Here is a 15790-nt window from a genome sequence, read left to right as displayed (position 1 = left end):
GATGCATTAATATACTGTGATGACAACATATTAGCTCGATATTATTGATTGTTCGACGACAATGCCGTCTATTTCTTTAGGCAGAAGGACGCTTCATACCTCTAAACCTTTCAACCTATAAGGACATAAATTACGAATCTAACTTTGGAAAAAAATTGAGAATTTCTTTTTCAAGACATCTAGATAGCGAAAGTTTATTCTTTTATATTACTGCAAGCTAAGCAAAGTCATGAAACTGACTAACCACTTGAGTGAGCTTGCACCCAGAGTGTGGTGGCGGAATGCACCTTCAGCGTCACTTGCTAAAAGGAAATAACAGACAATTCAATGTACTAAACCCCCGCTATCACAGGGTTCAAGAAAGGGCTAGACTTTATTGGTTGTATTATGCACAATTTTAACTTCTTGCGGTGACTTATACCTATGACTTCTCGGTCAAATAACAATAATTTTACCATTATTTCAAGGCTCTGATGACTCGCCAAAAGGAAATACCAAATAATTTTACCATTATTTGCTTGCTAGCGTTCCACATCACAGAGTGACTTGTGTATTGGGGTTACGCAAATGGATAGACAAATGGTGAGTTGCTTTCACGCAGATTATTACTACTAATACAAATGCTAAGTTTGGTTACATAAATGAAGTCAAAAGGAATAGTTGAAAAGGCAACGTCCACTCATGAATGAAGATATAGGCATATAAGATTTCTTTGGAATAAAATATCTAAGCATAAATTTGAAGAGGGACCATAAGAGAAAAGAGACATTGTTAATGGTGGGTAATAATGTTGAAACACAACCACACTTTGAAGGGCTGTGAATGCCTTATTCCCAGGACAAAGAGTATCCTTTCTTCTTCTTTTTTCATTCTTTTCTATCGTTATTGAATCCATAAATTAACTATTTTCCTTTTGAGACATATTCATATATTCTTGTCGTCCCAATAAGAACGATGATTTTGAATTATGAGAATCAACATATTCAGTTTTTGGTATACATTTGAATATTTGTTTCTTATTTTTGTGAAATCAAATTTTCATAAAGAAAATACATAAAGAGTAATATGATTTACTGGAGTATTATTTATTGTTAAATGCATTGTCATAAAGTTCAAACAATTATATTAAAAACTGATTTTATTATTTAAATTAATATTGTCATAAAAAATAGGACAAGGATAGTAATAAACTGAAAACCCCCTGAACTATAAAAGCAATTCGTGATTTTTATTCTTAGACGTGGCAAATTGTGGTACCAGAACACTTCAACTCTTACTAAAGTAGTGTAACATGTTTCAATTACTTCTCCGCATACTATTCAAAGTAAACCACATATTTTCACATTGCAGGGAAAAAAAAAGGTAAAAATAGCACGGGTTAGCCAGTTTTCGGACCGGTAATTCAAAAATAGTCAGCGTTTGCAAAGTCATTGAAAAATAGCTATTATTTTGCTGCAATACGGACCGGTCCAGCATAATATACTGGAGATTGGTGCACCTGTGTATGAACTTTCAGCATATTATGATGGAACTCCAATACGCGGAAAGTTCCAGCATAATATGCTGGAGATTGGAGCACATGTGTATGAAATTCCAAGCATATTATGCTAGACCGGTATATTATACTAGAACTCCAGTATATTATGCTGGAATATTTTCCGGATTTTGAATAGTGTTTTCGTTCAGATTTATCTTTACATGAAAAGTGGCTAAATTTCGATTACTTTTGAAACTGTATCTATTTTTCAATTACCGTATGTAAATCTGACTATTTTTGAATTTCTCGCGAAAAAAAGGGTTTTAAATCTTAAATCAAAACAGTAGTGGACAGTCTTTTGATATTAATCTAATTTGTTCTTTGAATAATAGAAGTAGCAAACTCTTAACTGGTCTTAAGAATGATGCAATTTTTCAAAGAACACTCACCAAAAAACACGTTTTTCACACTTTTTTACTAACAAAATCATCAAAAGCTTTTCCAAAAGTCGTCCAAGTGGCTTATTTGATTAACAATTTAAGATTAATCAATAAACTATAAAACCTTATGGCCCAACAACTAAAGCACTATCCCCCATATAACATTTACGTTTTACGAAGTTAGAAAAAGAAAAACAAAATGACTAGCCACTTTAAATTCTATTTTTTTCGATAGACAACTGAATTATCCCAATACAGAAAAAAAGTTTTTAAAGAAAACTGTTGATTATTCTTTTGGAACAATTTTAGCACTTCTTTTGGCATGGCGTAAGGATATGTGTCCACTTTTAACCACAAATTATCACTAGTAGTCGTACTCGCCCGATGCGCTGTAAATATTAAACAATATTAATTAAATTAAATTGTGATCGTACTTGTTTAAATATATTAGATCGTATTGCTTTAATAAATTAAAATTGTCATCTTATTTGTTAATACGATATATAGTCATTGAGGAACTTTTTTGTTCTATATTTTTCTTTATTATATTATCCAATATTTAGTAATTTTACATTGTTAATAGAAATTTTTATTAGCATATTACTTTGTTTAATATTTTTGTCTAATCGCTTTCTTTTTTGTAATATAAGAGAAGATATATATTTTATTAATCTTGAAATATTTTTTATTTTTTATTTTTTATTTTATTCTGATGTTCTCAATAATATCATCTGAATTTTAATGAATAAAAACTCTATTAAATTAAATAGACTTATATAGTCATCGAATAACTTTTTTATTATATTTTTCTTTATTATATTATCCAATATTTAGTATAATTAAATTGTCAATAGAAAGTTTTATTAGCATATTACTTTGTTTAATATTTTTGTCTACTACTTTCTTGTTATAATATAATAGAAGATATATATTTTATTACTTTTAAAATATTCTTTTATTTTAAATTTTATTCTACTGTTCTCAATAATATTATCTGAATATAATGAATAAAATCAGTTTTTATGTTTTTGTAATTTTATTTTTTTATTTTAAAATAATTTAAAAACTCCAACTTGAAAATACTCTCCAATTTGAATGGAATTTATTTTTTAATTTTTTGTTTTTCATTATAAAATGTTTTCTTTTTTATTTTATAGATATTTATGAAAATATCAAAAACAATAAATATAAAATATAAAATATTTACTATTTTATTCATTAAAATTTAGATAATATTATTGAGAGACATATTTTCTTTTTAAAAATAAAAAGTTTATTTATGTAGAAAACATTATTGAGAATAATAAAATAAAATATAAAATATAAAATATATATCTCAATAATATTATATAAATTTTAATGAATAAAATAATAAAATTTTAATATTATATTATAAAATATTTTATTTTATTATTTTATAGATATTTAAATTCAAAAATAATAACCAATAACTAATTATTACCTACTTATGCCATGTGGCTTTTTTCTAGGCTGCCATTTAGCTTAAGGAGAGAGCTTTTTTTTTTTGTTTTTTATTATAAAATAATTTATTTTATTATTTTATAGATATTTAAATTCAAAAATAATAACCAATAACTAATTATTAACTAAATATCTAATTATTAACTATTTATGCCATGTGGCATTTTTTTAGGCTGTCACTTAGCTTAAGGAGGGGGTTTTTTCCTCTCCTTTCAATAATATTTTTTGAATAAATAAAATTTTTATTTTTAAAACCAAAAACAAAAATTATTTAAAAAAATAAAGAAATTTTGAATTGTCAGTTTTTATTTTTTGTAATTTTAATTTTTTATTTTAAAATAAATTAAAAACTCCAACTTGAAACTACTCTACAATTTGAATGGATATTTTTTTATTTTTATTTTTTATTATAAAATATTTTATTTTATTATTTTATAGATATTTAAATTCACTAATTATTAACTAAATAACTAATTATTAATTACTTATGCCATGTGGCTTTTTTCTAGGCTGTCACTTGGCTTCAGGAGATGGCTTTTTCCTCTCGTTTTTTATTATAAAATATTTTATTTTATTATTTTATAGATATTTAAATTTAAAAATAATAACCAATAACTAATTATTAACTACTTATTAACATGTGGCTTTTTTCTAGGTTGCCACTAGGCTTAAGGAGAGGGCTTTTTCCTCTCCCTTTTCCTCTCCATATAATATTTACGTTTTACGAAGTTAGAAAAAGAAAAACAAAATGACTAGCCACTTTAAATTCTATTTTTTTCGATAGACAACTGAATTATCCCAATACAGAAAAAAAGTTTTTAAAGAAAACTGTTGATTATTCTTTTGGAACAATTTTAGCACTTCTTTTGGCATGGCGTAATGATATGTGTCCACTTTTAACCACAGATTATCACTAGTAGTCGCAATATTAACAATATTAATTAAATTAAATTGTGATCGTGCTTGTTTGAACATATTAGATCGTATTGCTTTAATAAATTAAAATTGTCATCTTATTTGTTAATACGATATATAATCATTGAAGAACTTTTTTGTTCTATATTTTTCTTTATTATATTATCCAATATTTAGTAATTTTACATTGTTAATAGAAATTTTTATTAGCATATTACTTTGTTTAATATTTTTGTCTAATCGCTTTCTTTTTTGTAATATAAGAGAAGATATATATTTTATTAATCTTGAAATATTTTTTATTTTTTAATTTTTATTTTATTCTGATGTTCTCAATAATATCATCTGAATTTTAATGAATAAAAACTCTATTAAATTAAATAGACTTATATAGTCATCGAATAACTTTTTTATTATATTTTTCTTTATTATATTATCCAATATTTAGTATAATTACATTATTAATAGAAAGTTTTATTAGCATATTACTTTGTTTAATATTTTTGTCTACTACTTTCTTGTTGTAAAATAATAGAAGATATATATTTTATTACGTTTTAAAAATTCTTTTATTTTAAATTTTATTCTACTGTTCTCAATAATATTATCTGAATTTTAATGAATAAAATCAGTTTTTATGTTTTTGTAATTTTAGTTTTTTTATTTTAAAATAATTTAAAAACTCCAACTTGAAACTACTCTCCAATTTGAATGGACATTTTTTTTTTAAATTTTCGTTTTTTTTTATAAAATATTTTATTTTATTATTTTATATATATTTATTTAAAATATCAAAAACAATAAATATAAAATATAAAATATTTATTATTTTATTCATTAAAATTTATATAATATTATTGAGATATATATTTTATATTTTATTCTATTATTCTCAATAATGTTTTCTAAATAACTAAACTTTTTATTTTTAAAAATAAAAATAAAATTCTTTAAAAAAAACAAAGAAATTTTGAATTTGCAGTTTTTTATTTTTTGTAACTTTAGTTTTTTAATTTAAAATAGTTTAAAAACTCCAACTTGAAACTACTCTCCAATTTGAATGGATAGTTTTTTTAATTTTCGTTTCTTATTAATAAATATTTTATTTTATTATTTTATAGATATTTAAATTCAAAATCAATAACCAATAACTAATTATTAATTAAATAACTAATTATTAACTACTTATGCCATATGGGCTTTTTTCTCTCCTTTTAATAATATATAGATAGATATAGATTATTCTCAATAATATTATTAATTTTAATGAATAAAATTTCTATTAAATTAATGAGACTTATATAGTCATCGAATAACTTTTATGTTATGTATTTTTCTTTATTATATTATCCAATATTTAGTATTATTACATTGTTAATAGAAACTTTTATTAGCATATTGCTTTATTTAGATATTACTTTATTTAAATTTTTGTATGCCACTTTCTTTTAATAATATAATAGAAGATATATATTTTATATTTTATTCTATTATTCTCAATAATATTTTCTGAATAAATAAACTTTGTAGTTTTAAAAAGAAAAACAAAAATTATTAAGAAAAACAAAGAAATTTTGAATTGCCATTATTTTTTGTAATTTTAGTTTTTTATTTTAAAATAATTTAAAAACTCCAAATTGAAACTATTCTCCAATTTGAATGGTCAGTGCTTTTTGTTAATTTTCATTTTTTACTGTAAAATATTTTTATTTTATTATTTTATAATATTTAAATTCAAAAATAATAACCAATAACTAATTATTAACTAAATAACTAATTATTAACTACTTATGCCATGTGGCTTTTTTCTAGGCTGCTACTTGGCTTAAGGAGAGGGCTTTTTCCTCTCCTTTTAATAATATATAGAATTTATTTTTTATTTTATAGATATTTAAATTTAAAAATAATAATCAATAACTAATTATTAACTACTTATGCTGGCTTTTTTCTAGGCTGCCACTTGGCTTAAGGAGAGGGGTTTTTCTCTCCTTTTAATAATGTATAGATTTGAAAATTGAAATCTTATGGCCAAGTATTTTTTACGGAAAGTACTTTTTGTTCAAATTTGAAGTAATTGGTCAGGTTTTAGAAAGAAAAAAAGTTATTTTTGAGTAAAAATAGAAGCATTTTTTGAGAAGAAGAAAAAATAACTTCTCCTAAAAGCACTTTTGAAAAAAATACCTTTAAAAGTATTTTTTCAAAAGTTCTTTCAAATTAATTAGCCGAACAAACTGCTTCTCACTAAAAATATTTTTCTTAAAAAATAAATTTGGAAACTTGGCTAAACAATCTTGGCTAGTTTAGAAAAGAATTTTATCTACCTTAATGGACATATATTCCAGGTGAAAATTCGGATTAAAATATGCAGAGTAGCAACTTTTTATACTAGTAATTCTATAGCAGATGCTTTAAAAAGAAGGAATAATGGTGTCAAAAGCCAATGTCACTGAAGGTGAAGGTGACGTAAAAGTAGGGCTCAATTTTTAACTGTCAAAAACCAAAATCTCCCTCCACCACTCATATAATTTCCTTCCACTTCTCCATCTCCTCCTCATTTTCCTCCATTTTTCCCGTTCCACCTAACACGCCCGCCACTGTCCAAAAACACTCTTCAACAGAAAATTTCCCGGCGCCAGCTAACTCTCAGTTCCGGCCACCTTTCGAAGAAAAGAAATGGCGGAAACAGAAGAAGATGGTTCAAATTGGCTCCTAGAACTTGGGTTAATGGAAGACCTTCCTTCCCTTGAACCCAATGCTCAATGGCCCTCTACTGCTTTTTCCCTTCCTAATAATCTCAGGTAATTTTTAATTCATAGCTTTGTTTTTCAAGAACTTTTAGTAAATTAATTGAAGTTTACTCTAGTTGATATTTCATTAGATTGATTCTTATCTTATTTTGCAATTCAAGTTTCATTCTTTTATTGATCCTTTTTTAAAAATTAATTAAGTTGGTGAAATGGGAATGTGGGGTTGAATTTTCTTGAATTAAGAATTGAACTGAACTATTTAAAATGCCAAAAACAAAAAAAGAACTGAACTTTAAGTGTACTGCTTAAAAAGCCAAAAAGAAGACAATGAAAACATTTTTTGTGGCAGTGTATATAACTCATTATCTGTTGAGTGTTGACTGCTACAAGTAATTTTAACTTGTTCACTTCCTTATTGAAAAAGAAAAGGAAAAAAGAAAAATTTGCTTGTACACTTGTCAAATAGCTTTAGTTTCAGTTTCAATAAGCAGAGGAAAGTTCAATTTGAGTTCTGAGGGTGATTTTGTGCTATTATGTGGTATATTTCAGAATAAAGGAGGGTGTGAGTAAGATGAGGATGGTGACTATCTCAGTAGGTTATATAAATGATTAGTTTGTGATTAAACAAGGGAAATAATGAGTTTTGTAGTATTTTCAAGTTTATTCTTCTACTGCCAATGTTGTATGTGGCCTCTATAGCGTAGAAGTAAGAAGATTTTGTTAGTCTAATTGGATTCGGTCTGTAGGTGCCTCACTGTTCTGAAGCTGTCAAATGATTGATTTTATTGTTATTCCGCTATTGATTTTATTGTTATTCTGCTCTTGGTTGGATTGAGTTATCCATAAACATATAGGTTTTCAAAGATTTCCAAGTTAGATGCTTTAGCTGATCTCGTAAAATACTGATGAACAAATTAGGATTTATGCTAAGTAAGATGCAGAGCTCATGGATAAAACAAGCTTCTAGGAATATGAAAATTATTTCTGTGGCCTTCCTTCCTCTGCACCCATTTTCCTTTTCCAAAACAAGGAAAAGGAAGATTGAGTATGGATATGTCTTTCATATATAAAGTTGGAGGTTTAGAGACACTTGATTTTGAAGAGATTTTATCTCCGCCTATAGATTGTTTTAGTTTAATCTGCAGTCTTATCCGTAGAAGAGATACTCATCTATTTTCTTTAATCTTGTATGAGGAGGATTGTATGTGCTAAGTCCTTTCAGTCTTTTCAATATCTTGCATTAATAACTTTAATATTATGAAAACGTTTCCATTTTTTTGTTGCACAACTAAGCCGATTGATCGTTAGAATTGGTGGTGACTGTGATGTGTTTCTTACCTAATTACAGTTCTGGATTAGATGATTCCTATGGCAATTCAGATAGTTTGAAGGATTGCGGCTCCAAAAAGAGGTATTTTTCTTTTAATCAATTATTTGCGAGTTTTTTAAACAACAGTTGAAAGAGTTGAAAACAGTAGCCAGAGCACATAACATCAGAATATCTCTTGTTCTACTGTATTATGTTTTCTATTGTATTGTATATCAGAAAGTTGAAAAAGCATCAGTGATGTCTTGTAGCATTAACAATATCATGTTATTCTTTCTTTGTTTTTGAAGTGTTTCTTATGCCTCTTTCCCAATCTTCCTTTATATGAAACTTTTTTTTGTTTCAGGGCAAGATCTGGAGCATGTGCATCTGATTCAAAAGCACACAGGGAGAAAATGCGTAGGGACAAGCTGAATGACAGGCACACACACACTCTCTTTCTCCTTCTCTTTTTCTGTGTGTTATCCAACTCTTGCATGCTTGACTGATGGTTAGTGCTGCATTTAAATTCGTTACTGCTGGTTGCTGGAATTATCTTTAAATATAAAATTGTTTTTGTATTCTTCTATTTTATTTCGTCAAGGTTCCAAGAATTAAGTTCTATCCTGGAACCTGGAAAGCAGCCCAAAATGGATAAATCTGTTATCTTGAGTGATGCGGTTCGAATGGTGGTGCAGTTGAGAGATGAAGCTCAGAAGCTCAAGGAGTCTTATGACAACTTGCAGGAGAAGGTTAATGAATTGAAGGTGTGATCATTGAACTCATTATTTTGTTGGTATTTTCTCACTCATGAGCTATGTATAAAGTGGTTATTCTTTTGTTCTGTTGTAGGCTGAGAAAAATGAACTCCGAGATGAGAAACAGAAGCTGAAAGCAGAGAAAGACAAACTTGAGCAGCAACTGAAGACCACGAACGCTCAACCTGGGTTTTTACCACACCCTCCTGCAATGGCTTCTCCTTTTTCTTCCCCACATCAAGTCTATGCAAGCAAAATGATGCCATATCTTGGCTACCCTGGAATCCCTATGTGGCAGTTTGTGCCTCCTGCTGCAGTTGATACCTCAGAGGATCATGCTCTCCGTCCCCCAGTTGCTTAAATCTTATGCGACTTTTTGTTACTAAGAACTATGGGAATGTTTTGACTCGTATGTCAACAAGTTTGTTGACGTTTTCTGACATTTTGTTCTCCTAATATAATCAGATTGGTGCATCATACTATAATGAGGTAGTCGATCAACTGGTTATGTATATTAACGTGTAAATCTTGTTGAAGTTTACATGAATACCTTATCTGATTTATATCACCTACCAAGCATAGCATCCTCAAGACATGCTATTCTTGGTTGTTCAATTTTGACTGTACAATTTTGAATCGAGAGTTACAGTCAGCTAACAGCTTCTAGTTGTTAGAGCAGGAATGGTTAATAGTTAATAAATTCATATCCTCTAGGTCAACAATGCAGATGTTTTACAGCGACTATGTATGAAGTGAGATTTTACTGGGGTTGTTGTTGTTGTTGTTATAAATGCTGCTACCATATGCTCTTTCTTGTCATTTACCCTGTAGATAATATACTGTCAGCTACTACTTGCTCCAATTTTTATGGATTTGGAAGGAAGAGGTTGAGCACTCATTTAATTACTAAGCTCTCATGCTAGTTTTTATTTCTGGATTATAATTTTCCTCATCCGCCTAGATAAAACGATAAAAATGATTTTTATTTTCTGGGTCTGGTTTGCTGTATATGCAATTTATTTGTTGGGAGTCATGTTTGTCCATCTGACAGCATTTAACTCTATATTTCAGTTAGGCCAAATACATACGTAGCCCTTAAACTCGTTCCCTTTTTTTTCATTTAAGCACTTAAATTCAAGCTAGTTCCTATTAAACACTTAAATTCAACAAAAATATTTTAGTTAAACACATTTTGTTGACATGGGAAAGTATGTGATTTACACTCTCTTTGAGCGCGTACATATCTGAAAAATGGTTAATTAATTTTTTTGGTATTTTTTTCTCCCTATCTTCTTCCATTATCTTTTTTCGCTGGTTTTCTTTAAAGCCGCGTTTCCAAAAATTTTGTTGACGGACGACAAGTCCCATGGCTGGCTTTCCAAATTCTGTTCTCACTTCCCCACCAGATTCCAGAATACTCTCAAAAACCTCAAATTTGTTTCTCCAATCTTCACCCATGACCCATGTATGTCAGTTTATGGAGTTTTCACCTGGGTCGGTGATTGTATTAAGATTATAGCATAAATAATCTTATCATTTACTCCGTTTTAACAACCATTGACTATACCCTTCACTCCCGTTATGTCCAAGTAACTACTGAGTAACCACTATTTCCATAAGAGCAAACCAAAAAGAATACTAGAGAACTATGCCAAAGTGGCATGCTAGTTAGAGCCATGGAGGAAACTAGCCGGAAAAGTAGTGATGGTCACCGGAGTATCTTAGGAAATGTAGTGTTACTCAATTGATATCTCTCTGCGATGAGATCAGCAGAGTTAACTCAAACTCGAACGAGGTAAGTTCGATTTAGGAACGAGTCGCAGCTATGAGATTGGCATTAGTGATAATGGTTCTGCCATTTAAACCGGCGTACATAAAGATTGGGACGCCTTTGGACGGATTGATTCTTTGATAAATAACGCCGGTGTTAGAGGTGAGGTTGATGATTCTCGAATTTTCTTCAGCAGTTTACGTTGTCGGCATTTCGTATCTTTGATTGCATCATATTGGGGAGAGAGAAAAAGAGATAGAGAAGAGAAGAGAGAGGAGAGGACGCCATAGCAACGAACATAGCTTTTGTTTTTCCTCAAGAGCTTTATTTCTGTACCTTATTGGTATTTGCGTTCTATTTTCTGATTGTCTTAATAAAATGTGGCTAATTGAAATACTTTTCTTGAGTTTAAGTGTTCAATAGGAACTAGCTCAAGTTTAAGTGGAGCCGTGTATGTATTATGTTTGATACTGAAGTAGGTTTTCATTGAAGAAACATCTTCTCTAAATGAGACAATTATAGTACAAGCTATTGTTGTTATATAATCATCATGGCTTAGGCATAACAATTGGAAATACATAAGTAAATGTAAAATCATGGCTTAAACTTCACAATCGACGTTACAAACATCTCAGAGCTCACTTTTTCACTTAACAAAAGCTTCCCAAGAAATAGAACATAAAAATGCAAAACTTTCTTGAAGTGGCGCATTTCTTAAGACTTCATTCATATTTTTCTTTTCTCAACAAGGCAGCTTGAAACCCATGTAATTCCCACTAGTGTAATCCCTCCAGATATCAACAGCTCCAAAACTGGTCATGAGAACAGTGCTTAAAGCCATAACTATGCCAACAGAAAACACAATGAGGGATGCTCTCCCATGATGTTCTATGGCTCTCTGAACTACTACTAATCCAACGATCGAGGCAACACAACAGACAAGCGCAAAGATTAGGGCATTATCCACCTGCTCCATCCCTAGCAATAGATATTGCACAGCAGACATGCTAGAGGAGAAAAAAACCATGAATGAACAGGTTGCTGCTGTCACCTGTTGTAAAACAAATTAAAGTCATCAGAATCCTACAAGAAAAAAGTCAAATTTAAGGATAACTAAGATGGAAGAATAACAGGCAATTAAGGGAAAGCTTAATTACTTCAGGAGTTATTCCAACTTGGATAAGAAGGGGACTAATTAGCATTCCACCACCAATTCCAAAAACGCCGCCCAGAACCCCTGCTAGTAGTGCCATTAATGGGAATATGAGCTTCCCTGAAGGTCCATGTTTTGTTTCACTGCTTCCTTCCTGCATTTATTTAATAAACGAGCCAAGTTACTCTCTCGTAGTTGTATTAGCTAAATGAATTGGTTCCAAAACATTTGACGCAGGAGCAGCGGCTCTAAAAGCATGGGCAGTACCCAAATTTATTTTAAATTCTTATTATTATTATTACTATATATTATATAAATAATTAATATAAAGAAAAGTGTTACAATTTTTTTTTTATTTGATTGAGGTTATTTTATATCAATAAATTCATAAATTATGATAATTTTCTTTACTGATTAATTATTATATTTGCCACGGTCTTCAATTTTAATTTTATTCTTTTTATATATAGGACTTAAGTTTATATATATCGACAACATAATGAATTTTTTTTACAATATTCTCTCAAACTGCATGAACAGTAAAACATTCATGCACCATTTTTTTTAGTGTAATTCGACATATTATATTAGGTTATTTATGATTTATTTTAGATATTCACCAATAAGTGCTACTTAATAGAATGAACTACAATTATTGTTTAAATTGATCATAAGGAGTAAATATTTTTGACACCGTTAATGCTCAAAACTTAAGCTATTACGTTATGTACGTTTATTTCTTTTTCTTGTTTGTGATGATAGCCAAATCAAAATTTGTGGACCTCAACATCCGATAGTCCATCACTTTATTTTTTGTGCTCTTCTTTCTAGTATTTTGTTTTGAAATTTGCTTATTTTTTGTCTTAAATGATTAATTTATTATTTAGAAAGTAAATTTTGTTGTTAGTATAAATATTTTATAAAATAAATTTAAGGGTCTCTCAATATGGTTTCGTCTTAGGCCATGAGATCCATTGAGCCGCACCTGATTTGATGTTTTAGAAAAAACAAAGAAGTCATGTACGTATTACTTTTGCAATGAAGTGTTAACAGTTGCATGTTTAAGGAGAGATAAATGATAGTAATGCCACATAAGTTTATGATTAAGGCTATTAAATGTCTCTTTTTGTGCAAAATTCTTAAAAGACAGATAATTTGGTTTTAATGGATAAATACCTGCTTTTTGGAAGGTATGTTATGCTGAGTTTCTCTATTATACAAGATCCATGATGTAAAGATGATAGCCAAAGGAAACTGCACTGATGAGATGATCCAATATCCAACTCCACACACCTCCATAGGAATAATCCCCTGCACATTGATCAATCAATTTCTGTTACAATGTTACAAACAAGTAACTTAACACTTAAAAGATTCTTACGCTCTATTTTTTCCCAATTTTAGTTTTCATGGTCTCAAGTGTTTTAAAAGGCGTTGGCGTAAGGCGGGGCGTTTTACATATTACTCAGCGGGGCATAAGCCCCATAGGTATTTAATTTTTAATATTTTATAAAATAATATAATGACAATTAATATTTATAAATATGTAAAATTGCATAAAAATTGAAGAAAACTATATATATGTGTGCTCCATCCCCACAAAAAAATAATCAAAACAATGTATTATACGTTACTTACAAGCACAAGTAATTTGAGTCTAAAAGAATAAAATTTTATATATGGAGGAACAAAAAGGATGATTAACTTGCAATTTGAATTTTGAATTTACTGTTATGAAGAAAAATGTAGTTCTCTTTGTATTTGTATAAAAAAATTAAATATTCGTTGTTTTTGGGAGATATTAGCAGACTAGCGGATAAGATAAAAAAATTGGAAAAATCATGAATTAGGGTTTAAATCAATAAAAAAGGTCTTTACTTTTAAATTTAATACTTTTGAGTAATTAACAAACTAGCTTTTGAGAATTTGGGTATTATATGAAGGACTAATTCAATAAATTTTGTTCTAATTTGAAAAAGTCTCCGGGGCTTACTCCTTACTAAAAAAATGCGCCCCGAACGCCCGGGCGTACGCCTCTTGAAACTTTCGTCCCACACCATCGCCCCAGAGCGTTTTTGGTACGCGTCGCAAAACGCCTTGTTTAAAACAAGAGGTCTCAACACAAACTAGATCATTTTTTTGGTCGCAATTATTACTTTTAACAGGGGAAGAGGACAGAGATTCTCAAGAGCACAAGAATTGGGCATATATTTGTGATGCCAAAAGTAGTATAAAAACAGAATTCAGCATTACATTCTAATGATGTGAAATACAACTGAACTTGGCCTCAGAAGGGAAAAGGAGAAGAGGATTTTATGAAGTTCAGTAAAGTGCGAAGGTCTCTAGCCTCTAGGTAATTTTAGTAACCAGTGCGAGAAATGAGAGCTCCAAATTATTGATTTTTTTGGAAATAAATTCATATCTCTAGGACTCAGTTATGGCATAAAGTGTCCAAAAAAGGAAAAATAAGACAAAGGAAAAAAGATACGTGTAAACAAAACAGGGCATACTTGTCCATATCGATTTCCACGAAGAAGGTAGAGGAAAAAGAAGGAAAACCAGAACATCACCAACACCCCCATTTTCATCCATGGAATGCTGCTGCTTCCTAATCCCTTTTCTTCCTTCTCCAACAAAGGCTCAGCTCCACCAAAACTTTCATTTTTCAGCAACCCATTCTCCAATTCTTGATTCCCATTTCTCCTCATCACCTCCACTTCCGATTCCAACTTCCAAAAACAAAACCCTGATTTACATGTCTTGAAAGTGCAAAAACCAAGAAAAACAGCAAATTGTATAGTGATGAGCCATTCCGGGAGAACACGGTTGCATATAACTCCAATGCTAACACCCAATAACATGCACGGCTGCGACAGCAATGCTATATCAAAATCAATCAAAATCTTGCCACCATTTTTAATGAACATGTTACAAACAACATTAGCAATAGAGCCACCTGTGACCATAAATGCAGAAAAGCTGGAGGCTGTTTTGAGGTCTACACCAGCTATTATAGTGAGAATTGGTACATATAAACCTCCACCTCCAACCCCACCAGCACTTGATATAGAGGCTGCTAAAAAACAGAGCACCCCTGCTACTACAGTGGGAGCTTCAAGTAATTTTAGACCGGTATCTGCTTGTTTTTGCTGCTGATTAGCCCTCCATTCATAGATTGCATTCAAGAATTGATCCAATTTGGGTATATCTGAAGCGAGGTTTGTTTGTTTTGCTATAGAAAATCTGCAGGTGGTAAGAAAAATAAGAAAGAATGTCCATTTTAGGTAGCTGTTGTGACAATTCATTTTCTTGAAATGTTTTGTTACAATGAGAGTGTGCTTTGGAGGAGAGGGTTTTAAGAAGGCGTAGAGGCCTAAGAGGAAAAAACGTTGATGGTTTAAAATATGACGGTATAGTACAAAGACATGGGAGGAAAACTAGAATTTATTTTGGGTCTTTTTGCCACTTGTCATCGTCTATATAACTTTCACCAATTGTCCATGTCAACATCCAAGCATATTTGGCTTCTTAACAGTGGAGTTGCTTCATAGAATGAGATATTAAATCAGATGCGCGCATAATGGTGACTGATCAAATTGCTACTCTTTTAAGTGAAGAAAGAGGTCGAAGAATAAGTTAAAATAATGGGACAAATTAATGCTTAAAGCCTCAAACTCTATGTATGTAACATTGTCTTCATGGCAATAACACGTATTTGCAATCACAATAAATAAGCAGAAT

General features: G+C 29.9%; 2 protein-coding genes across 2 annotated transcripts; one reads left to right on the top strand and one right to left on the bottom strand.

The window, feature by feature from the left end:
* The first annotated feature begins 6758 nt into the window (after positions 1 to 6758).
* Positions 6759 to 9740, top strand: LOC107816467 (transcription factor ILR3). The gene is made up of 5 exons (XM_016642190.2): positions 6759 to 7112; positions 8410 to 8472; positions 8735 to 8809; positions 8972 to 9134; positions 9220 to 9740. Exons 1-5 carry the CDS (start codon positions 6988 to 6990, stop codon positions 9484 to 9486), a joined length of 693 nt encoding a protein of 230 aa, XP_016497676.1. The 5' UTR covers positions 6759 to 6987; the 3' UTR covers positions 9487 to 9740.
* A 1731-nt stretch (positions 9741 to 11471) lies between these two features.
* Positions 11472 to 15488, bottom strand: LOC107816466 (sulfite exporter TauE/SafE family protein 5). Its single transcript, XM_016642189.2, has 4 exons — positions 14560 to 15488; positions 13226 to 13360; positions 12054 to 12203; positions 11472 to 11947 (listed from the first exon to the last, which is right to left on the bottom strand). The coding sequence occupies exons 1-4, from the start codon at positions 15352 to 15354 to the stop codon at positions 11639 to 11641; spliced, it is 1389 nt and encodes a 462-aa protein (XP_016497675.1). The 5' UTR covers positions 15355 to 15488; the 3' UTR covers positions 11472 to 11638.
* Positions 15489 to 15790: the final 302 nt, after the last annotated feature.

The sequence above is a fragment of the Nicotiana tabacum genome, chromosome 17 (genome assembly GCF_000715075.1).
Source record: "Nicotiana tabacum cultivar K326 chromosome 17, ASM71507v2, whole genome shotgun sequence".
Lineage (NCBI taxonomy): Eukaryota > Viridiplantae > Streptophyta > Magnoliopsida > Solanales > Solanaceae > Nicotiana > Nicotiana tabacum.
The sequence above is the reverse complement of the archived record's forward strand: the minus strand, read 5'-3'. Positions and strand labels throughout refer to the sequence as shown.